Source organism: Dromiciops gliroides, chromosome 3 (assembly GCF_019393635.1).
Source record: "Dromiciops gliroides isolate mDroGli1 chromosome 3, mDroGli1.pri, whole genome shotgun sequence".
Taxonomy (NCBI): Eukaryota; Metazoa; Chordata; class Mammalia; order Microbiotheria; family Microbiotheriidae; genus Dromiciops; species Dromiciops gliroides.
The window spans coordinates 557581874-557606375 of record NC_057863.1 but is presented as its reverse complement, the minus strand read 5'-3'; the positions used below and the strand labels follow the sequence as shown (position 1 = coordinate 557606375).

Genomic DNA, 24502 nt, shown 5'->3' with positions numbered 1-24502 from the left:
GTCTAAAATCTAATGAGTGGTCACCTTAAGTTAGAAGCTTTAACAAGAGTTTAGACTTTTAAGTATTTATTAAAGTGCATTAGAAATTAGTGAAGAGGGGCAGCTAGGTGGCACAGTGGATAGAGCACCGGCCCTGAATTCAGGAGGACCTGAGTTCAAATCTGTCCTCAGAAAAACTTAACAATTACTAGCTGTGTGACCCTGGGCAAGTCACTTAACCCCAATTGCCCCACGAAAAAAAAAAAAAAAAGAAGTTAGTGAAGAGGGGCAGGTAGGTGGCACAGTGGATAGAGTACCAGCCCTGGAGTCAGGAGGACCTGAGTTCAAATCTGACCTCAGACACTTGACACTAGCTGTGTGAGCCTGGGCAAGTCACTTAACCCTCATTGCCCCGCAAAAAAAAAAAAAAAAAAAAAAAAAGAAGTTAGTGAAGAGAAAGAGGTAAAAAGCAAACTTCAAACTTCATCTAATTATCTAAGAGAGCCAGCCTCTGACCTCCCGCAGTCCAGAACCGAAAGGGCCTTGCTTCTCCCAGAAGCCTCCTGTGAAACAGGAAACAGGGCCATACACACACACACACACACACACACACACACACACACACAGCTCCAAGCTAATTGACTGGTAACACTGATTGACAGGACCCACGGGCAGCAGACATCACTTCCCAGACACCAAAGTCACATGGTTTCTTTTCAGGCCAGAGCTCACAATGTCCCTCCCAACAGGGGATGTCATTCCAATTCTCACAGTAGGTAAGTCTTAGGAGAATTACCTGAGGCTCAGAGCATCTTCCAGTGACCCAGTTGGTATCAGAGATAGGATTTGCACTCAGGTCTTTCTGACTCTATTTCCACTGTCCCCTCTACAAGGGTTCCTCTTCTTATAATACTAAATTCATTCTAACTACAACAATAATAATTCACATTTTTCAAGCACCTTAGATTTTACAACATGCCTTCTCAACAACCCTGTGAGGTGGGGAGTGCAAGTATTATTGTCTTCATTTTGCAGATGAAAAAACTGAGGTTCAAAGATGCTAAAATACTTGCTCAGGGTCACACAACTAATAGGTTTTGGATCGAGGATTCAAGGCCAGGTATTCTGACCCCAAGGACAGTTCTCTTTCCACTATTCCAAACTGTTATTCATGTTATGCCTTTCTTTAGCATGGGACACAATATTCAGCACACAGGCCTCCTAAAGAAGAAATATTATAGTGGGGAGGAAGAGAACCCAATTCTGAGACTCAGCTCTGTCACTGGCTCCATACTTGGTGCCTTCAGGCAAATAAATTACTTCCCCAATCTGGGACTCAGTTTCTCCTATGGTAAAAAGAGGAAATTGGCCTAGGTCACTGTAAAGTCATGCCCAGTGTTAGCATCTTTTGAAACCACACTACACAGTAGAGGAAGGACAAAGATAAGGTGAAGTAAGTCCGAAGGAAAGTGACCAGCATGATGGGAAGGCTTGAAACAATGTTATCTGAGGATTATTTACAAGAAATAGACACTGAACCTAGAAAAAAAAAAGACTATAGAGGGAGGAAGGGAGGGAGAGAATTTGGAATCAAAATTTTAAAAGGCAAATGTTGAAGATTTTTACATGTAATTGGAAAAATTTTTTTTTAATTTTTAATGAAAAAGAAAGAAAAGAGAAGACTCTGAAGGCACAGGATGATATCAAATGCCACCTATATGTCAGGCAATGTGCTTGGTTCTGGTGAAACAAAGACAACAATGAAAGGACACCTGGAAATAGCAAGTACTCAGAGAAGTCGTATACATTACAAATTAACTAGGGAGAGAGAACAAACAAGTAGAATCCTGAAAGACATTGAGCAGGGTGTGGCACTGGAGCTAAGTCTATGAGGGAGCAAAGGATTCCAAGAGGCCCAGGTGAGATAAAAAGACATCCTGGGCCAGGGGAACAGCCTACACAATGACACAGAGGTGAGCTGGAATGTCACACCTGGAAAGGGGAGCAACTGAGTAGGCCAGGGTGGCTAGAACATAAAGGTGGTGGGAATGGGGCGGGGGGGGGGGGGGGGGGGGGGGAGGTATAAAAATGAAATCAGCCTGGAAAGGCAGATAGGATCCAAATTAAAGAGGCTTTAAATGTCAAACAAAAGAGTTTATATTTTATTTTAGAGGGAAATGAGATGGTCAGAATTGTACTTAAGGAATAGAAATGTGACAGCTGCATGAGCAATGAAAAAGTATTTATTAAATGCTGGGCAGTCATCCAGACTGGCAGGCTCACTACCATCCTCCACTCCTTGATCATACTTGCCCCACACACCCAGTCTGTTGTCAAGTCTTGTCCTTTCTACATTCACAACATTCCTTGTGGACTTCCACTTCTCTCTGCTCACACAGCCACTCACTGGTTCCAATCTCCACAACTCACTTCTGCACTAGTGAGAAGTCTTCTTCCTAAGAAATCTTCCTAAAGGTCAGCCCTGACCATATCATTCTCCTATTCCATTTCCAGTGATTCCTTATTACCTCCAAAATCAAAAATAAAATGCTCTGTTGGACATTTAAAGCCCTTCCCAATATGGCTCCTTCTTTCTTACATTTCTTACTGGTCTGTGGTCAGGAGGCATAGTGTGTTAGGGGAAGGTTCATTCACTCTCCAATTAGTTCAATCTCTAGTCCAAGTTCCAAAGCAGAGGAAGGATTAGATTTGTTGTACACAGTCCAGTGGGTAGAACTAGGAATTGGGAGGATAGAAAGTGACAAAGAAACATATTTCAGCTCAATAAAAGGAATAACTTCTTAACAATGAAGACTGAATAGATTGCCTTGTGAGGTAACAAGTTCTCTGTCATTAGAAGCTCTTATATTATAGAAGGGATATGCATATTGATCTGGCAACGGGACTATATCATTGACTGCCCAGTTATTTGCCAGTTCTGAGAATCAGTCCCACTTGCCTTCTCTGGCTTCAGCACCTTTCTGCCCTACTCTCCTGCCAACAGCCTGCTTGGTATAGAATTTGGGAAAAATCACAAACTGTCTGGGCCTCAGAGTTCAGTCATCTATAAAATGTGCATAATAATATTTGGGCTGCCTATGTCATGGCATTGCCATGAGAATCAAACAAAAATATGGACAAAGTGCTTGATGGCCATTATTTAAAGATAAGCAATTACTATATTTAAATTATCCATTAATTGCCTTTCCTATTTAGATTTAGTGATTAGCAGCAATATTGGTTAATGTGCACATCTGGCTTTTTTAAATAAAACACTTTATGTACTAAAAAACACATGAGTATATGGATAAGCATGCTATATTTGTTTTCAGATATGAAAACCTGACTAAAGCTTAGTTGTTTGGATCCTTAGGTCAAAAGGCAGCAAGAGTGAAGAGTGTAAAACCTATAATTAAGTTGTTGTTCAGTCCTGTCTTGGTGAAGATGTCGTTTGCCCTTTTCTTATCCAGTTCATTTTCCCAAGAGGAAACTAGGGCAAACCGGCTTCAGTGACTTACCCAGGGGTCGAATAGTCAAATTTGAACTCAGGTCTTCCTAACTCCAGTTCTAGCACTCTATCCACAACATTACCTAGGAAAGAGCTGAGTTCAGATTTGGCTCCAGACACTTACAAGCTGTCTGATCCCGGATAAGTCACTTCATCTTTGCTTCAATTTCCTCATCCATAAAGTGGGCATATTAGTTACCAAGGCTCCAAGGGTTGTTATGTGGATAAAATGCAACGTGTGTAGAGGGTTTTGCAAACTTTAAAGAACCTTATAAAAGCTGACAATTATTATGACTGCCCTCCTGGTATTGCAATCCTCCCCCTTACCAGGCACTTTTTCATGCAGGGTGCCACATTTAGGAACCAAACATAAGCTAAATGGAGGGTATCCAGGGGAGGACCACGAAGATGGCAAAGGATATCAAGATGATGCCACGTTAAGGTCAGTTTAAGAAACTAAGGATGTTGAGGCTGGAGAAGAAAAGACTTGGGGGCAAGGACTTCTTTAGCAATCTTTGAAATACCAGACACCTAGAAGACAGGTTAGCCTTGTTCTGCAGAACCCTTGAAGGCATAACAAAGAACTACAGGTGGGAGTGGCAACAAAAGAAAAGAAAAGAAGAAAAAAAGGGCAAATTGAGGTTTGGGGAAAAGGAAAGACTTGCTCTTGGAGAGCTGTTCCAGAGGGAATGGGCTGCGAAAGGAGACAGACAGCGGGGTGCCCCTTCTGGAGGTCTTCACCGAAGACCTAGATGGCTACTTTGTAGAGACATCTTAGGGGAGATTTGACCTATTTGTAAGCGTCGGGTACTTTATTTTTTTTTTTTTTAGTGAGGCAATTGGGGTTAAGTGACTTGCCCAGGGTCACACAGCTAGTAAGTGTTAAGTGTCTGAGGCCGGATTTGAACTCAGGTACTCCTGACTCCAGGGCCAGTGCTCTATCCACTGCGCCACCTAGCTGCCCCGCATCGGTACTGTATAAGCATTGTTTCCTTAAGATTCTCACAACCACCTCGGAGGGTAGGTGCTGTTATTATCATACCTATTTTATAGATAAGGAAACTGAAGCAAACAAAGGTAAAGTGACTTGTGCTCAGGGTTACACAGCTAGGCAGCGTCTAAGAAGTCAAATATGAACTCGGGCCGTTTTGACTTCTGGCACAGGGCTCCATACACTGCACCTGCAAACGTTTCTCCTAGACCCTAGCGCTCGGCCTCCACGACTGGAGGGGGCGGCAGGAGTACAACACCGACAGTGGAAATAGCCTTCGGTTCAGCTAGACTACATTTCCCATAGGAATGCGGGATTAAAGGGCCTCCACCTCCCAAGATGCACCACGGCTAAGCAAGTCCTAAACTTCCCAGAGGCCTGTCAGTGTCACGAGGAGGAATAGTAGATAATTTGCCAGAAAACTGCCCTGAGGGGCAAGTCTTTCCTACGGAAAGATCCCTCATGCCTTAAGAGCGCCTTCCAACTCCCACAGGTCCGGAAAGCGGAAAGGGGAAGGCCGGAGGGGAAAAGAGGTGTAAGTGTGCCCGGCTATGAATGGAGCTTGCATAAAGCGGGTTAATTGCACTGGGGCTCAGGTATACATCCCCGGTACCCTAAAGGAGCAGCCGAACTGCATTTCCCGAGGTTGACAGATAGGAAACTACATTTCCCAAGAGGACATGCGGGGGGGGGGGGGGGGCGCCGAACTACTCTTCCCAGAAACCCTTATGAGACCGAACTAGCCTTTCTGGCCATTTCTCAGCCTGAAACTCGATGCCTTCGAAAATATGAGGAGCCTTTGGGCTTTTCGGCATCTTCGCTCCGGCGGTACCGGGAGCCTCTCGGGGCTCCTTTCCCTTCACGGGAGGCCCGTCGGCGTAGCAGGCGGCCCATTGGTCCCGCGGAGAGGTGAGAAGAGTCTTCCCGCCCCTTCCCAACTGCCTTCATTTGGTCAGACCGGCCCGGGTCTACACAACCCCTTTCCGGTGAGGGGAAACCAATCCCGGGCGCGCACGCGCGTTATCGTCCCATCCCACCACCACCACCACCCCCAATCCCTGGGGCGCCCACCTTCTTGGACTCCGTCGGCTACCGTCCTCCCTTGGGCGGCCTCCGCCCTTCCCCGTTTGAGGCTACTTGGTACCTCTCTGTCCCGCTGCTGCATCTCCAACCGAGCCCCGTGGGTCGGGGAGGATATTGTTTGGGGATGGACAATCGAAGACCTCCTGATACTGGGCCCCGGGAGACAGGACAGGAAAGCGGTGATCTAGTACTAAGCATGGCAGATCATCCAACCCAATATGCCCACTTTGTAGATGAGAAAATGAGGCCCGGGAAGGTGAAGTGACCGGTGCGGAATGAAGGGCTGAACTTTGGGGTTCGCCAGGTCGGGGTGCGTAGCACCTGTGTGGTCCTGGGCACGTCACTTGACCTCTGAGTTTGTTTCCACTGTGGCGACTGGACGTAGTAGTGCCTGCTTCCCGGGTTTGTCCTGGGGATGGAATGAGACACTGTATGGAAAGAGCTTCTTAAGGCTTTAGAAATACTAGTTGTTACCACTACCCACATGACAACCTAATGGTTGCCAGATGGGCATATGTTCATCCAGCACAGATGAATAAATCATTTGACTGGCTGAGAGATCTTTGGGTACCCTTAAAGAGCTATACAAATATGGCAACAATAAATTATTATTGTTAGCCCCTTGTGTTATAAGGAAAAGCTTTTATGAAGGCAAGAACGTTTTAGCTGGGGTTTAGGAGAGTAGGAAGATTTGGACAGATAAAACAAGTGGAGGCTATCCCAGCAGGGAGAAGTAGCATGACCAGAAGTTTAGAAGGGGTGGAAAAGCACAAACGTCGGTAAATTTGGCTAGAACAAAATTGGGGGCAGGTAGGTTCAGGCCAGATTGTGGAGAATCTTTTTTGTTTTTCTTTTCAAGTCAATGGGGGTTAAGTGACTTTGCCCAGGGTCACACAGCTAGTAAGTGTCAAGTGTCAGGCCGGACTTGAACTCAGGTACTCCTGAATCCAGGGCCGGTGCTTTACCCACTGCGCCACCTAGCCGCCCTGTGGAGAATCTTAAATGCTACATTTATAAGTTTAAATTTTACTGGGCCAAACACAGCCTTAAATGTGAAATTTTTAGTTAAAGTGCATTTTAAATATTTTAAGGACACAATGAAGCACAGCTTGAAATAGTTCATTGTTAATTCCCAAGGGAGAGATGTATTATATTCAGCATCTTTTGCAGTCTTGATAGGTGGGAAGACAAAGACAAAACAGTACTTGCTTTTGAGCTTATATTCTGCTAGTGAAAATACAATCTGTAATTTGAAAAGAGAGACTATTCCTAGAGCAAAGGTTCTTAACTTGGGATATGTGAACTTTTTTTTTCTTTAGAATTTATCTTCTGCACTTCATGCATTGAAAATGTTTTTCTGAGGAGTTCATGCCTTCACCAGACTTCCAAAGGTACTAAAAGAAAAAGGCATAAAAAATGTCAATGCCTATCTAGAGTATTTTATGATAGTTGGGACATAGGGATAGAGCTCATGGTAAAATGAAGATTTAGATTTGAAAAGCATTGGTAATAAGATCATATGTTGTGCAACAATTACAAATGCTAGATTCCTTTGAAAAGTTCAAATTGCAGTGAGATATCAGCCATGCTTTCATACTTTGTGTTGACTTCAGAGATTCTGTACTCTAGTATCTACCTAAGCAGGAGTTGCCTCTACAAAAATAATCAACAAATGGGTATCTGGGTGGGGTTTTTTTGAAGTTTAAAAAAAAAAGTTTACTTAAAGATGCCCACTGATGGAGAAATCTCCTTCTGGTGAAGTCATTTACACTTTTGTTCAGCTCTAATGATTAGGAAGTGCTGTTTTGGGAGCCAAAGTCTACTTTTGTTCATTTCTATTTCTTCCCTCTGGGACTTCTTATGGATCACAGCCCCTCAAATACCTGAAGACTTCTTATTTAGGTTGCCTCTAAGGCTTCTCTAGTCCAACCCTCTCCAAAGTTCCTTTGACTGACATTTACATGGCAGGATCTTTGATCCTCTCATAATCCTGATCACCTCATTTTCACATGCTCCACTTTGTCAGCATCTTAGATATGGTACCTAACAGTAAACATGATAACTCCATATGAAGTCTGAAAAGAACAGGGTACACTGAAACAATCACCTCCCACATTCTATCTAGTAACAGCCTAAATTGCATTAGATAGTTGGACTTCTCTGTCAAACTGTTGACATATTGATCTTGAAGTCAGCAAACATTTATTGAGTGCCTACTTTATGCCAGGCACTGTGCTAAGCACTGGACAAGAACAGATACCTTATCTCAAGGAGCTCAGAGTCTAATAGGGGAAACATACAAACAAGATTTAGACAGGACAAATATGTGGGCAGTGCCAGAGGGAAGGCATTGAGATTGAAGTCTTGGAAAGGCTTTGTGCAGAAGGTGGGCTTTAACTGAGATCTGAAGAAAGGCAGGGAAGCTAGGAGGTGGAGATGAGGGGGTTGGGAGGGAGAGGGAGCAGGAGCCAGTGAAAACATTTGTGTTGGGAGATGGAATGTCATATTCAAGGAGCAGGAAGGAGGCTAGTGTCAGTGTATCACAGAGTATCTTGGAGGAATTAAGGTGTAAGAAGACTGGAAAGGTGGGGAGGGAGGGGCAGGTTATAAAGGGCTTTGAAAGCCAAGCAGGATTTTATATCTGATCTTGGGGGCAACAGGAAGCCACTGAAATTTATTGAATGGGAAGAAGGGTGATAGGGTCAGATCTGAGTGATCAGTTTGAGGAAGCTGTTTGACAGCTGAGACTGGAGACAGGGGGACCAACCAACAGGACCCTCAGTCTCTTTTACATGAACTGTTCTTTGGCAACCAATCCGCAGTCCCATAGCAGTGAAGTTGATTTTAATGCAAATAAATTGATTTAGCCTGTTAAATATCATCTTACTCTCTTCAGTCTATAGTGTTAGCTTTCATCTCCTTTTGAATCCTGTCATCTAATGTATTACCTAATTCTCTCTGTGTTATGTGCATATTTGTCCACATGACAGAAAACATGGAGTCTCATTCCATCAACCCTGGAAAGCCTGCTTTCCACCTCTCCAGATCCTGTCAGTCCTTTGGGCTTAGCTCAGGACCCAGCTCTTTCATGCCTTTCCTTGAATATGCCAACCACTCCTTTCTCTCTATGACTAATGAATATAGACTCTGAACCACCCTTAAATAAGCTAATGGATCTGTGATCTCATCAAAGTGAATGAAACCTGGAGTGATGCAGATCACAGCTGTGTATGCCTGCCCCATCCTGCATCCTTCCTATTTGTTTTCCATGTAGGGTTTCCCCAGTGTGCTGAGGGTCTTCCTTACTTTATCCTGATACACAAGGATACCAATGGAGCACACAGACTGTCCATCAGCTCTCCCCATGTCCTTCTTCACCCATCCACCCCCTATCTTCCTCTCCACTCATACATAGCTAGGTGACATCCCTTACTCTACTTCTTTACAGTTCTACCATTGTTCTATGTAACACACTCTTAATGCATCTGAGACTATAATGTTTCATTACTCAAAGCTATGTAACACAACCAGAGTAATATTGATACCTTCTAGGAGGACTTGAAGGTTGTTTAAAGAGCTTCACAATTTCACAGCTAATACAGCCCATTCCTATTTAATTCTGGTCCAACTCATTGTCCATGTATATAATGTCTGTCCAAGATACACTGATGAGCTTTATGTGTTTTCCATTTAGCTGCATTAGTGGCATTCTTCATCTACTTAGTTGGTTAGGCCAAACACCTGAGAGTTGTCAGAACTTTTCTGGAAGTTTCTACAATGTCCTAGAGTTGGATGCAACCAACACAATATTCACAAACAGGAGGATCTGGAGGACCTAACCATCTATGGGAAACTCCTCTTCAACTTGGATTTCTTTGCTGTTTCTCTTCCATGACAATAGTGAATCTCTGTTGGCAAGCATAGGCCTTTCTGATTTATACCTTGCCTCATACTTATGAACAGGGATTTGTCAAACCCATGTTTGTTTGTTGTATCTTTCAAGAAATCTAGATAGACCAATATCTTACACCATTTACCAAGATTAAGTCAAAATGATTACATGACCTAGCTATAAAGGGAAATATAAGCAAATCAGAAGAACATGGAACATATTTCCTATCAGATTTATGGATAGTAGAAGAATTTATGAGTAAATAAGATAGAATTGTGAGATGTAAAATGCATGATTTTGATTAAATTTAAAAGGTTTTGTACAAATAAAACCAATGTAGCCAAGATTAGAAGAAAAGCAGAAAATTGGAGGGGGGGGAGGCTCAGGGTTTTATAGACAGTTTCTTGAATGAAGCTTTCATATCTCAAATATATAGAGAACTTTCCCAAATTTATAAGACTATGAGTCATTCCTCAGTTGATAAATGGTCAAATGATATAAACAGGTAGTTTTTTGATAAAGAAACCAAAGCTTTATACAGTCATGAAAAAATGCTCTAAATCATTATTAGAGAAATACAAATTAAAACAACTTTGAGATATCTCAGACCTATAACATTGGCTAAAATTATAGAAGGGGAAAATGACATCTTGGGGGTAATGTGGAAAAATTGTGACACTTAATACAGTGTTGGTAGAACATGGTGGATCAGTTGATCCAGTCTTTTTGGAGAGCGATTTGGAATTATGCCCAAAGAGATGTACCCTTTGACTGAGCAATACCACTACTAGGTCTGTTTCTCAAGGTGATCAGGGAAAAAGGAAAATAATCTATTATGTCCTAAAATATTTATAGCAGTTCTTTGTGGTGGCAAAGAACTGGAAATTAAGGGGATGCCCATCAATTTAGGAATGACTAAAAAAATTGTAGTATATGATTGTGATAAAATATTATTTGCTGTAAGAAATGATTAGCAGATTGATTTTAGAAAAACATGGAAAGACTTACATGAAATAATGAAATGAGCAGAACTATGAGAATGTTGAACACTGGAATAGAAATATTGTTCCCAGAATAACTATGAACAACTAAGTTATTCTAAGTATAAGAAGTACTCAAATCAACTATAAAGTAAAATGTTAACCAGTTCCAGAGAAATGATAGTGTATGTATAGGATGGTTTAACACTCACACACACATATACACACATATATATATGCCTGTATACACATACACACACATACATATGTGTGTATTAAATGGTGGTCTCTAGTGTGGAGTGGGGAGGGAGACAGTTCTGAACTTAAAATGGAACAAATTTATACATTTTTGAAAAAAAAGGAGACCTGAATAAATTTGATGTATACATGGGAAGTACCTTTAAGGCATATTTTGCCCTCTAAATTCAAAAATTTTAATAATCAACAAATAATAGTAGATTGAGATTTTATATTCTTTAGTCAATTGTGTGATAATAAAGATATGGCCTAAACTAGCTGATTTTCCTATCTGTATTCTCTTTAGTTTCTATATCCACTGGCACTCTATTCACTGGGTTACCAAGCAGCCCTGCCCTCCTTTTATAGCCTCTAAATGAAGTTTTTTGATATTTGTTGAATCATTTTCATAAGAAAAACCTGACTCTTACTTTCTCTTTTCAGGTTTGCTGAGCTCTTCCTCCAAGAGAAATTATGACATGAGGAGAGTAGACATAACTCCGTTAGAGCAAAGGAAGTTAACTTTTGATACCCATGCATTGGTTCAGGACCTGGAAAGTCATGGTGAGAAATCTATCATTGAATATATATTTCATAGGTGAAATAGTAATATAGTCATAAAATAATCCATTACCTCATCACATTTAGAGGGTCAGTTCTAAGCTGCAAAAAGTTACAGTGTGGCATAAAGTACTATTCTGATAAGGATTTACAACTTTTAAAATACTAATGCCTATTCCCTGCCCACAGGATTTGAAAAAGCACAAGCAGAAACCATTGTGTTAGCATTAATAATTCTGTCAAATGTCAGCCTAGACACAATCTATAAGGAGATGGTCACTCGAGCTCAACAGGTAATTGGTTATATGTTATTTATAATGTGTTAAGCAAAAAAAACCTAGATCACATTTGCCTTTAGCTTGTTTTTTAACCTGTTTCCTATAAGACCTAAGGTGCAGAAGTTCTTCATCCTGGAAAACCCAAATCATTCATGTCTGGATGATTAAGACAATAAAACAGACCTATAGATATTCAGTGGTTCTTCACTTTCAGAAATGGTTCAGATTACATATAGGAATGTCTCTGGACAAAATTATATTTTGAACTGAAAGTGTTATTGAAAATCACATAATAGCCAAACTCTACCCAACCCCTGGTTTACATATGTCAACACTAAAGGCCAGAGAGGTTAAATGGCTTGCTTAATATCACATAGGTGGTGTAATTTTAATGACCAAGTCTGTCCCCCCAAAAAAGAGGTGAGAAAATCTCCTTCCTTCCTGTTTTTATAAAAGTAGAAGACTATGGGTCTGACTTGATTAATATTTTAGTTGATTTTGTTCAGCTGCTTTTTGCTTCTCTTCTCTTTCATTCTATATTAAAAGCAATGGCTTCCTGAATAGAGGAGAACACTTAAATGATAATTGTTCACTTGACTTTTTTTGTTCTTTTAAAGATCACACAGCTAATCTTTCTACTCAGTATGCGCTTCATATTTCAAGAGATCTTTCCCAGTACATGTTTCCCATTAGTTAAATTTTTTTACCTGCTTTTCATAAATTGTAGAGGTGGAAGGAAACTTTGAGATCATCTAGTTCAAATTTCTAGAGGCTATATACACACCTGATGTGATTACTTTGATCTATAAATATTAATCACAACAATATCTAAATATATCCAAATTAAAATAGGCACTTGACCTAGTGGCAGTGAATCAGCTAAGCTAATCCCTAAACTAATTCGTGGTGTCATCTATGGCATCATGATTTGTTTTGTTAGCCATGAGTTCATTTGTTCGGACTCAGGGTATACAATATTTTCTTGAGAATAGAATCTATCTTCACTTGTAGTTATATTTCAAAGATCATTTGAAAATGAATTCTTCCCTCCTCAGAGCAGTAATCCATAGCAGAAATAGGGGAATTTTATTCTTATGCTATAGCATGTAGTTTCAAACTAAGTGACATTTCAATACTTTCATGGGCCATGGAGTACTTGGCTTTTGGAAGTGTTCATTTTACATTTCAGGCTAAACAGACTCAGAATTAAAAGCATTCAAACACTGGGTTTAAGTTGATTTTGAATTTATAAATGTATTATTTTAGTTTAGCATTTTTTCTCTATAGTTTTCCACTGCATGAGGAAATATAATGGAAAAGGAAGCTAGTAAGTGTCTATCTGAGGCCAAATTTGAACTCAAGTCCTTCTGAATCCAGGGCCAGTGCTTTATCCACTGCACCACCTAGCTGCCCCAAGTATTGACCTTAGAATTAGGAATGACATGAGGGTCTGAATCTTCCCTCAGATACCACTTGTGTGATTATGGGCATATCATCACCTTTAAGCTTCAGTTTACCCATCTGTAGAATGAAGGTAACACTGATAGCACCTCCCTCAGAGAGACATCATGAGGATCAATAAGGAATGGAGGTAGTTTGCCTGGGAGAGAAAAGGAAGACTCAGGAGAGTCATGAGTTCTACCTTCAAAGTATTTAAAGGGCTATTATATGGCAAGGAGGTTAGAGTGGCTCTGCTTGGCTTCAGAGGCCAGAACTGGGAGGGGTAATGGGGGGAAGCTGCAAAACAATAGATGGAGGTTTGATATAATGGAAATGTCCTAATGGAGCCACCTAGAAGTGGAATGGGCTGCCTCTATGGGAAGTGGGCTTTCCCTCACTACATACAGAGCTTTCTTCAGGTGGGGGCTATTGGCCGTGTGTCCTATATTGTCAAGGACAGTTTTGTTCAACTATGGGCTGGAACAGACAACCTCTGAGGGCCCTTCCAACTAGGAGAGTCTGAAATCATCCAATGAGAAAGTAGTCATCATTAATAATAATCATTATAGGGGAAACTTAGCTCCCCTATAGGGCTGAGAAGTTTGGGAGGAACTATAAGAAGCTTTCACTGTCTTCAAGAAACTTATTCTAAGATCTTTAGGTTTTCTTACAACATGGACAGTGATTTAAAACAGCTTCATAAAGAACTCATACACAGGTGACACTCAAAAGAAATATTTGTTAAATGAATGAAAATGCCCTTAACCTAGTCCCTTGCACAGTGACTACTAAGAGAATGTTGTTTCTGGGGTCTAATACTAGTTGTGTTGTTGCTTAGGCACAATTTGAATCTTTAATGTGGTTCAGTTTTAAAAAAAAGTCACACTGGGGCAGCTAGGTGGCACAGTGAATAGAGCACTGACCCTGGAGTCAGGAGGACCTGAGTTCAAGTTCAGTCTGTCAAAATATTTTAACTAGCTGGGCCTAATCTGTGGACTTTTGGCTGGCTATCTGACTGCTTTTAATATAATATGGGCCATTTAAAAATTCCCCCCAACTGTTTCTCCCAAATTGATAAGCAAACACCTCTTTTTTAAATAATCAAAGCAGGGTTTCTTTATAAAAATAAATGTAAGAGATAAGGGTAGGGGCAGCTAGGTGGCGCAGTGGATAGAGCACCGGCCCTGGAGTCAGGAGTACCTGAGTTCAAATCCGGCCTCAGACACTTAACACTTACTAGCTGTGTGACCCTGGGCAAGTCACTTAACCCCAATTGCCTCACTTTAAAAAAAAAGAGAGAGAGAGAGATAAGGGTAAAGAAATGCAAAGTTATACAACCTGACTTTTAAATTTTCTCACTTATTACCCCCAAGCCCCCTGCTTCACTGCTCCACTCCTTTCTTCTAACTCCAAGCCCCCTTCACTTTGTCAACCCCCCTTTACATCTCCCTGTGTCTCTTTTTATTAAACTCCTCTCTTAGGTGAAACTCCAGCTGGCCGAGCCCAGGGCCACTGCCAAGCCCCGTGCTGCACACCCCAGGAGCCGGGGACTGGGTGAAGCAAATTCTGGCGTCCCTGAGGTTTTTCATGTGCCACTCTACTGTGCATATGGGCCATGCTGTGCCACACCTGGGACCCAGGATTTTTCATCCTCGAAGCTTAGCCCAGCTCAGAGGACCCCCTGCAGCTGAAATGGAGGGGGTGGGGCAACTCTGCTAGGGGAGCCTAAGGCTAATTTTAATGCCTACAAGCCTCAGACACTTGACACTTACTAGCTGTGTGACCCTGGACAAGTCACTTAACTTCAATTGCCTCACCAAAAAAAAAAAGTCATACTCCTACCCCTTCTCTCACTCCCCGAAGAAGTAGAGGAGGGAGTACCCCTTGGGATTCAGATGAGCAGTCCAGATCCAGAATTTTGTGACTACTCTCTGGAACTATTACTTATGCCTAGCTGTTGTGGCATTAGGATTGCTTAGCCCCAGTGTCTAACAAAGCAACCTTCAAATAGTACTTTTCTGACTCTAAAACAGTGACCATAGCCCTTTTTTAAAGGATAGGGATGCTGATAGTTGCTTTTCATCTTTATTTGTTAAATGAATGACAGCTCCTTTATACTAAGGATATGTAAGAATACCCTTAACATTCCTTAACAATACTATCAGAATCCTCCTCTAGCTGTATTTTCTTTTTTGGTTTTTTTTTACCCTCTACAACAGTATTTATTTTTCCTCCTTTGAATGATGTTTTTATTATGTATCGTTGATTCTTTTTAAAAAATAAACATTTTTACTTAACTTTTAAGTTCCAAATTCTATCCCTCCTCCCTTCCCTCCCCTCTCCCTGATGCAGTAAGCAATCAGATATGGTTTACACATGTGCATTTAGGTAAAATATTACCATATTAGTCATTTTGTATGAGAAAATACAACAAATAAAAGAAAAAAATTAAAGGAAGTGAAAAATAGCAAGCTTCAGTCTGTGTTCAATCAATATCAGTTTTTTCTTTAGAGGTGGATAGTGTGCTTTATCATCGTCCTTTGGAATAGTCTTGGATCATTGGATTGCTGAGAAAACAAGTCATTCACAGTTCTTCATCAAACAATATTGCTGTCACTGTGCACTAGCTGTGTTTTTTCAAAGCTATGTCACCACCATCTTTTCCTTTCATTAAGAAAAATGAGTGGCTTCCGACACAGCATGGCAGTGGATTAGCAGGGTTGAGGCAGGCGGCCTTGGTGATGTGCCTAGGCGCTCAGCAGCCACCCCTCCAGGAGCTCTGGCCCGGCTGTACCACAAGAAGGTAGTTGACTATTACGAGAATCCCAGAAATGTAGGGTCCCTTGACAAGAAATCCAAAAACGTCAGCACTGGATTGGTAGGGGCTCCAGCTTGTGGAGATGTTATGAAGTTACAGATGAAAGTGGATGAAAAAGGGAAGATTGTGGATGCCTGATTTAAGACTTTTGGCTGTGGCTCTGCCATCACTTCGAGCTCCCTGGCCGCTGAGTGGAAGAGGCCTTAACCATCAAAAATACCAATATTGCCAAGGAGTTGTGCCTCCCTCCTGTTAAGCTGCACTGCTCCATGCTTGCGGAAGATGCGATCAAGGCTGCCCTGGCTGACTACAAGCTGAGGCAGGACACCGCTAAGAAAGAGGAACCCGAGGAGAAGAAGTGACTGGGGCCTGGCCCTCCTGCTGCGGCCTGTGGGCTGGCCAGGCCAAGCTGTCCAATCCCCCCTCCCAGTTCAGTTGATCTCACCCTAGAGATTAGAAAGCTCTTGTCCCCCAATAAAAGAGCTATGTGACAATGGCGCACAATGTCCTCCTGTTCTCCTAGAAGTTCTGATCCATCCACATGAAATGCACAGCCCGTGCTCTCTGCCTCTGCTTAGTTCTGGATGTTGTGAATTGTGTGACCAGCATGACCTTGTCTGTTCTCAAGATGAGACACAGAATGGAACCCCAAAGTGCTTTCATCTGAAGGGGTGACTTGCACTTAGCACTTAATTTCACCTGAGTTAGGTTTGGGGAAAAGAGCTGCTATTACACATTGCCTTGGTATAAATATTTGAGAGAACCATTATTGTACATAGAACAGCTCTATCTATCTATCTATCTATATATGCATATATGATATAATAAAACACCTATAAGAATCCAAAAAAAGAAAAAGAAAAGAAAAATGAGTGTATTTTTGTAATAGACTGCCAGCCTGCAAAATATTAAGAAAGTTGAGGGGGCAACTAAGTGGCGCAGTGGATAAAGCACCAGACCTGGATTCAGGACCCAAGTTCAAATTCGGCCTCAAACACTTGACACTTACCATGTGACCCTGGTCACTTAACCCTCATTACCTCGCAAAAAAAAGAGAAAGAAAGAAAGTTGAATGGTAGGAGAATAGTCATACTTTATTAGCAAAGCTTCTTTTAACCACAGTTTTATATTTCAAACTTATTTTTTATACTATTCTTTCTAACTATTACCTCTAGCTGGGTGAAACCTTATAAAATTCCATGAGACTTCCTTAAAGATGGATTTGGGACCATCTTTTGAAATGTGTTCTCTCCAATCCATAGCACAGTGTGAGGTGCCTAATAAATGACCTATAAATTATCCTGCTGAAATGATGCCCAAGGTGATTAGGCAAATACATTCTAACTAGTTTCATTTAATTACCAGCTTTTCACTCCCATATAGTACCTTGGGATTTCCTATTACATAGTAACTCATAGTTCTGTAGTGCTGTAAGCTTGACAAAATGCTTAACTTCACAACCCTGTGAAAAGTAGGCAGTACGAGCATTACTATCCTTATTATATAGATACAGAGACTGAGACTCAGAGAGTTTTCCACTTGTTTATGGTCAGCTAGTAAGTGTCTGAGTCAGGATTCAAATCCTGGGCTTCTGAATCCAAATCCAATGCTCTTTACTTTTATTGCTTTTCTCTCCTCTGATAGGCTTGTGCCTCAAGCTATAGAAATAAATTTCATATTTTTTCTCTCATACTCTGGCAAAACCTAGCTATTTTTTTCTCAGTTCCTAGGAGATATTCATACCCACTTTGGCATTTATTCCCCAAACATACAACAATTTTCATATGTATTACTGTTCTTCAGACTGGCAAAACAACATTATGACTTTTAATATATAGTCTTAATTATACATCGTCTTCATTTCCATGAATGCCATAGGGCCTAGCATTTCTTAATTCAGTGTATAAATACTGTATTGTTTCTTAGGAAATTACTGTCCAGCAATTAATGGCACATTTGGACTCAATCCGGAAAGATATGGTCATCCTAGAGAAAAGTGAATTTGCAAATCTCAGAGCAGAGAATCAGGTAATATAAACTTTTAAATAATGAACACATTATACTGAATATATCATATCACAAAATTTGCTGTTTGAAAATATTTTAACAAGAAAGCTAGCAAAATTGTATTTTATACTTCAGTTATTAAAAAAAATTTACAAGACTATTGCGTAAGAACACTTGTATCTTTATGTTGAAATAATCGTTGTTAAAAGAGATACATACAAACATACACACATACATACATACTTCATTCATTTGTTCATTCACACATACATTCACACACACATGTACACATACACATATCTATAGTTGTAATTAATGAAGCTTCTCCTGCCCTGTGTACATTTCTCACTTAACCAATACAAAAACCCATCAAGATCCTATTTCACATTCATTTGAATTTTCTCCCTAATGGGACATTTTAGATTTCCATTTTCTCTGTCCCTGAAACAGAAAAATGATTTGTTTTACATGGCAGATGGAGAATTTCATTTCAAATAAAAGTAGTGTAGATTCTTCCTTATTTAAAAAACATCAGTAATTTTAAGAGATAAGAGTTTAGATATAAATGCAACCTAATTTGGGGGTCTGACAAAATTGTTTTCATAGAATTTCTGTGGTTTTTATTTTAATCATGGGGCAAGTCTATTGTAGAAATCCAAAAATTGCACAAATTTTTAGTAATCTTATGTTTCAGAATTTCTAGGTCAGTTGGAAGATGATCTTTTGATTAATACTAATGTTCAATGGTCCCTTTTATACCTAGAAAATGAAAATTGAATTAGAACAACTTAAACAACAGCTATTAGTAAGTAAAACATTTTTTTTCATACAAGAACAGATTCTTAATTCTAAAAAGAGCAAGATGTCATTTAAAATATACTTTTCATTTTCTTTACAGCATGAAACAACTAGAATCAGAGCAAATAATAAACTGGATATAAACCTAGAAAGGAGCAGAGTGACAGATCTGGTAATATTCATTTAAAATTTCTTAGTTATTCATTCTTTTTCATTGCTTCAGTTTTTAATTATTTCCTGCCTTAAAATTTTCAGTTCACAGATCAAGAAAAGAAACTAATGGAAGAAACCACTGAATTTAGCAAAATGGTAAGTTAGGATGTGTTTCCTTATTAATTATGAGTATAGCTTTCTTGGATCCAGTAACTATTTGTTGTTTCCTTTTGGTCTTAGGGTTTATAAGGCTTAACTCTATAGAAACTACTTTTCCTTTCTTGGTATTTAACTTCCAACTTATTACTACTTAAGTTTTACTACAAGACTTGTGTACTGCATTTGTTGTGGTTTTTTTTAAACTTTATTTTAGTTTTCAAATTCTCTCCCTTCCCTCTTCCACTCTCCCTTATGTTGAGAAGGCTAGAAAAATAAAACTCATTACAAATGTGTATAGTTATTCAAAAAAAATTTCCACATAAGCCATGTTCAGGGGAAAAAAAAAAACAAGAAAAAGAAATCGAAGTAAATATGCTTCAGTCTGCAGTCTTGAGGCCACCAACCAGTTTTCTATCTCAGGGTCCATAGCATGTTTCATCATGAGTTCTTTGAAATTGTGATTAGTCATTGTACTGATTATAGAGTTCCCAAATCTTTGAAAGTTGATTACATTGACAGTATTGTTATTGTATAAATTGTTCTGGTTCTGCTCACTTCACTTTTCATTAAGTTCATGTAAGTCCTTCCAGGCTTCTCTGAAGCCATCCCCCTTCACCATATCCTACAACCATAATTGAGTATTTCATGTATATCTTATTCATATACCAAACCTTGTTCACTCCTTCCATCTACCAGTTTTTACTAAAACTTGTCTTTTTCCTAATGACCCAGCCTCACTAGCCAACCCTTTTCAGGACTGCATGAACAGTCACTCATTCTCCTTGACAGATTTTGTATCTATTTAAGCAGAAATTTCTTCACTGTGCCCCAAACTGAAATGGGCTGCTTCAGACACTTGACACTTACTAGCTGTGTGACCCTGGGCAAGTCACTTAACCCCAATTGCCCCCCCCCAAAAAAAAGGAAGATGCACAGCTGTCGAATGGCAGAGCAAGGCTGAGGTTTCATGACTTCCAATGGAAGTTTTGTATCATTATACCAGCTGGACTCAGAGTACCTTGAGGCAGGGGAAAGACTCTGTTACCTAATCTTTGTATTTCCCCAGCACTTAGTACAGTATACACTTAGCACTTATTACACAGCAAGCACTGCCTAAATAGGTTTCTTGTTGTGCAAGTAGAAAATTCACCAAACATTCTTTTTGCAGTGTTACTCTGACTTTTCCCAATACTTATCTTTCTCCAAGCTATGCTTTTAATGTATGTTAGCCTTTTAAAAAATTTTTTTCCAGTGTCAAGGAGACAAAAGAATTGTGGATTCTGACATAACTTATTTTAAAATAAGATAAAGAAGCCAAATTAATAAAATTTTGTTATATATTTCAGGATACCTATATCAAAAATGTTATTTCACAGACCAGTAATAAAATTGACATTGAAATTGCTTCACTAAAAACACTGATGGAGTCAAACAAACTTGAGACAATTCGTTATCTTGCAGGTAAGTGCTGTAAGGGGCTAAAATTCTAGCTAGTCTGTCTAAAATATCTAATGAGTGGTTGCCAATAAATTATAAGCTTTAACAAGAGTTTAGACTTTTAAGCATTTATTAAGGAAAATAAGAATTTGGTGAAGAGAAAGAAGCCTAGATGCCTACATCTATCTATCTCAGGGAGAGTGCATTTTAGCTCCATTGTCCACGAGAGTCCTCATGAAAGAGCATGAGCCACACCTTCTTCATCCCACAAGCCTCCTGTGAAACTGGGAACATCCCATCCACTCACACTCACACACTCTCACACACACACACCTCCAAGCTAATTGGCTGGTAGCCCTGATTGACAGTACCCATGAGCAAACTTCCTGATGCCAAGGAAAGCTACATGGCTTGCCCTCAGATGCCTTCTCCTCATGGCGGAGCCTTCCTACAGTAATTCTCCAGCAGGTGGTGTCATTCCAATCATTACAGTACTGTTTGATTTTCCAGATTTGTACAATTTAAAACTCAATCCAAGAAATTGCTACAATGTATAGGTTTGTGATAGGATATAAGAACTACATTTTAGGTTGTATTTCTAAAATACTTTGAAGTTTTGTATTCCTCACCATCTAAATGTTATCATCCTTCAAATTGACATGCTTGTTTAAAAGACTATTACAGTTAAAGGGTAGCATAATCTCTTGGGAGGACTTTCTCCTACCTTCTGCTTCCCTTCCCTCCCCTCCCCTCCCCTCTTCTAGGGTCCTCAGAAGGAGAGTTGCTGTTATGGATGAGTCTTTGAATTTAGTAAGACCAGGAGTTGCTAAGATTAGTGGAAATAATTAATCATTTTTCCACTTATTTATTTGGAGGGCATACTTTAGCAACCTCATTCCTTCTGAACAAAGCCTTTAAAACGCATTAACTCGGGACAGCTAGGTGGCGCAGTGGATAGAGCACCGGCCCTGGAATCAGGAGTACCTGAGTTCAAATCCAGCCTCAGACACTTAACACTTACTAGCTGTGTGACCTTGGGCAAGTCACTTAACCCCAATTGTCTCACTAAAAAAAAAAAAAGGCTAAATAAATAAATAAAAAGCATTAACTCTAAAGCTCATCTACTTCATTCTGAAGAAGAATTCTTAGAATCTCATTGAGCCTTTTTGTTTTTATATAACAGTAGTTTCTTAAAAGGCTCATTTCCTAGCCTATAGAAGATGAGAAATAACAAATTGAAAGGGGAGAAGTGGGTGGAATATTCAGAACTGGCATTCTTGACAATCCTCAGAAATGAGAGCTAATGGTGAAGATGGAAAATTCAGATAACACTAACTTCTGTGTGTTCATACATTACCAAGAAGCTATTAGATTCTATACCCTCTGTTTAAGAAGGAAAGTGTACATTTTGTTCCAAATAGTACATTTTTAAAATTACTACCAAAATTATTCTAAATGAGATGTTAATATGCCTTACATTTGTATAACATTTTATGTTTCAAAGTACTTTCCCATAAAGAGTCTTAGTGTTGAAAATTACCTCAGAAGTCATCATATCCAACCTGTATCAAACACAGATCTTAACAAGGGTCATCCACTGCTTGATAGCTTTTGATGATGGGGATCACACAACCTTTTGAAGTAGCCCATTACAGTTTTAGACGATTCTAATTGTTAGGAAGTTTTTGTTACATCCAGCCTAAATAAGACTGCAACTTTCCTCCAGGTCTCAGAGTTCTGACATCTGGAGCCAACATTATTCACTGCACTTCAGTAAACATCTCATTTGGTAGTTTGCAGCCTTCTTCACTTGAATAACACAAAATACTCAGAAAAATCTAAGATTTTATAAAGATTCCTGCCAGCACAGATCACAACCCATCTGGGCTCCCCACCTGGTACATTTCTTTGCCATTTTCTTCCTTAATTTCACTACAAAGGATCCTTCCATTGTACTTTGGGAGCCATTGGTCATCCCACACACTTTGCCATGGTACTAGCCAACTTTTTATAGGTGTATGTTTTTTTTAATATGGAATCCTCATCATATACTTTTCCATATAATTATTTGTTTGTAATTTGTTGCATCTAGCTTATATCCATTGTGTACCTTTCCATTGGAAATTTTATAATGTTGAGAGACTGAAATATGATGAAAAGAGTTTTCTATAAAATTCTTTAGAGGTCTCTTGAGTCCTTTGTTTTACTCTCGGTTTCATCTTTAAATGACCTTGGAATTGCTTTAGTTAGTTGGTTCTCTTAATCAGACTTTCTTAAGATGATGGTGTTTTTCTTCCACTGACTCACTGTTTTATGATACATTAATGCTCCCAATTTTCTGCTATCATTCCCCATAAGATTTTACAAATAAGTTTACATTCTCTTTTTTTTTTTTTTTTTTTTTTTTTTTACGGGGCAATGGGGTTAAGTGACTTGCCCAGGGTCACACAGCCAGTAAGTGTCAAGTGTCTGAGGCCGGATTTGAACTCAGGAACTCCTGAATCCAGGGCCGGTGCTTTATCCACTGCGCCATCTAGCCGCCCCTAAGTTTACATTCTCAAGCAGAAATAATCTTGCTTGCCACATCTTTACATTTCACAAGGAAGTCAAGGGTTTGCTGACTAAGGTCTTTCTAGGCCTTTTTGGTCTCCTGTATATAGCAATTGATTTTCATCACTTAGAAATTATTTTAATTATGCTGATGGCCTTTCTTCCATTCATATCCCATGTTTCAGCAACTGTAACATGTCTAAATAGGTCAGGTTTGAGTTGTTTTTATTTGTATGCCATATTTTTATCTCATTTTTTATTCTTCTAGCTTTGTATTAACTTTTGTCTTTTTTCTAACAAATCAGTGATTTTCTAACAAATCAGTTAGGTAGGCAGTTGTTTCAGCAGTGACTTCCACATTGGCAATTAGATATTTCCTATCCATTAAAATAGAATGAATTTCATCTGTAAATTCCATTTTAAAGGCATATCAAATTTTCTCCTCTCAGCTCTTATTGACGGCTTCCGTTCTACTAGCCATACAGTAGTTTTCTTTTAATCTGCCACAGTGTATAATTGTATAATCTTATTCTTTAAAATGTTGTTTCTCTGAAACATAAATGACTAGAGCTGAAAAGCTTATAAATTGTCATATGAGGACCTTTGTTAGGCCTGCACTTCCCCCATGTGGCCCTTAATGGTCAGATGAGTAAGGACTAGAGGGCTAGTTTGGTGACTTCTTGGGTTTTTGCTTCTTGTTTAGATATAGGATAAGATTGCTTTTGCTGCACCCTGGGAAAAGTGGGCATGACTGCTACACATACTGTGGTAATAATTGGTTCTTTTTTACAGCATCTGTTTTTACTTGCCTGGCAATAGCACTGGGATTTTACCGCTTCTGGAAATAATGGCAGCTCTTCAGGATCACCACCAACAGGAACAAGGCTGCTTTTTGGTCCACTTGAAGATCTTTGCTTTTGCTTTTTGCATAACACTCCAGGGACAGATTTAGATTACTCTGTCTCAGTTCCTGAATATATCTATTTGCTTTTATTCCCTGATGCCAAAAAGGTATAATTCAAAACTTAATTAAAATGTTGTAGAAAGGTATTTTATGGTTTATACTTGGCAGATAGTTTGCAGAATTGGAACCATATAGTTTGCTCATTGTATAATTAATTACATAACTTATGCATTTAAGTAGTTTGGGCTTGGATTGGATTCATCTTGGACTGTTCAATTTGGGCTACATATAAGTAAACCATTCCCCAAGCTTATGTACTCATTGTATCTATATTCAGTTTTCATCAGGACTTGATCCTATTTGTAGGATTTTTGTTTTTCTTTTTTTACTAAGTAGTAAGATGTTTACATATTTAAGTAAAATAAAAAATTATTATAACTTCACTCATTGAATTTGTCTGTGTGTGTGTGTGTGTTTTTGGGGGTTTTTTTGTGGGGCAATGGGGGTTAAGTGACTTGCCCAGGGTCACACAACTAATAACTGTCACGTGTCTGAGGCCTGATTTGAACTCAGGTACTCCTGAATCCAGGGCCTGTGCTTTATCCACTGCGCCACCTAGCTGCCCCCTCACTCATTGAATTTTGTCTTAATATTTGAATCTGAAATTTACTCTGTGACCAAAAACAATGATTTTTAATGTATGTTTTAATAAATATGTGTAACTTGG

General features: G+C 39.5%; 1 protein-coding gene and 1 pseudogene across 11 annotated transcripts; both read left to right on the top strand.

Annotated features, from left to right (window-relative positions):
• Positions 1-4846: 4846 nt before the first annotated feature.
• On the top strand, positions 4847-24182 carry LOC122745376 (coiled-coil domain-containing protein 90B, mitochondrial). 11 transcript variants are annotated; one of them, XM_043990624.1, is made up of 10 exons: positions 4848-5013; positions 6881-6952; positions 11115-11234; positions 11421-11524; positions 17694-17795; positions 18538-18579; positions 18673-18744; positions 18828-18881; positions 20231-20345; positions 23664-24182. In XM_043990624.1, the coding sequence occupies exons 3-10, from the start codon at positions 11150-11152 to the stop codon at positions 23717-23719; spliced, it is 630 nt and encodes a 209-aa protein (XP_043846559.1). In that variant the 5' UTR covers positions 4848-5013; positions 6881-6952; positions 11115-11149; the 3' UTR covers positions 23720-24182. The 11 variants fall into 11 exon arrangements, with proteins under 11 accessions (XP_043846565.1, XP_043846559.1, XP_043846562.1 ...); XM_043990620.1 differs by lacking the exon at positions 4848-5013 and adding an exon at positions 5213-5387; XM_043990621.1 differs by lacking the exon at positions 4848-5013 and adding an exon at positions 5610-5740.
• LOC122745377 lies at positions 15577-16180 on the top strand (annotated as a pseudogene).
• Positions 24183-24502: the final 320 nt, after the last annotated feature.

What these genes read in the sequence shown, in the direction of transcription:
- LOC122745376 (XM_043990620.1), top strand. Translation starts at nt 5,267, where the DNA reads ATGAGGAGCCTTTGGGCTTTTCGGCATCTTCGCTCCGGCGGTACCGGG. An exon ending in TGGTCACTCGAGCTCAACAG is followed by an intron (nt 11,525 to 17,693) that starts GTAATTGGTTAT and finishes ATTGTTTCTTAG; the next exon opens with GAAATTACTGTCCAGCAATT. An exon ending in GACAATTCGTTATCTTGCAG is followed by an intron (nt 20,346 to 23,663) that starts GTAAGTGCTGTA and finishes TCTTTTTTACAG; the next exon opens with CATCTGTTTTTACTTGCCTG.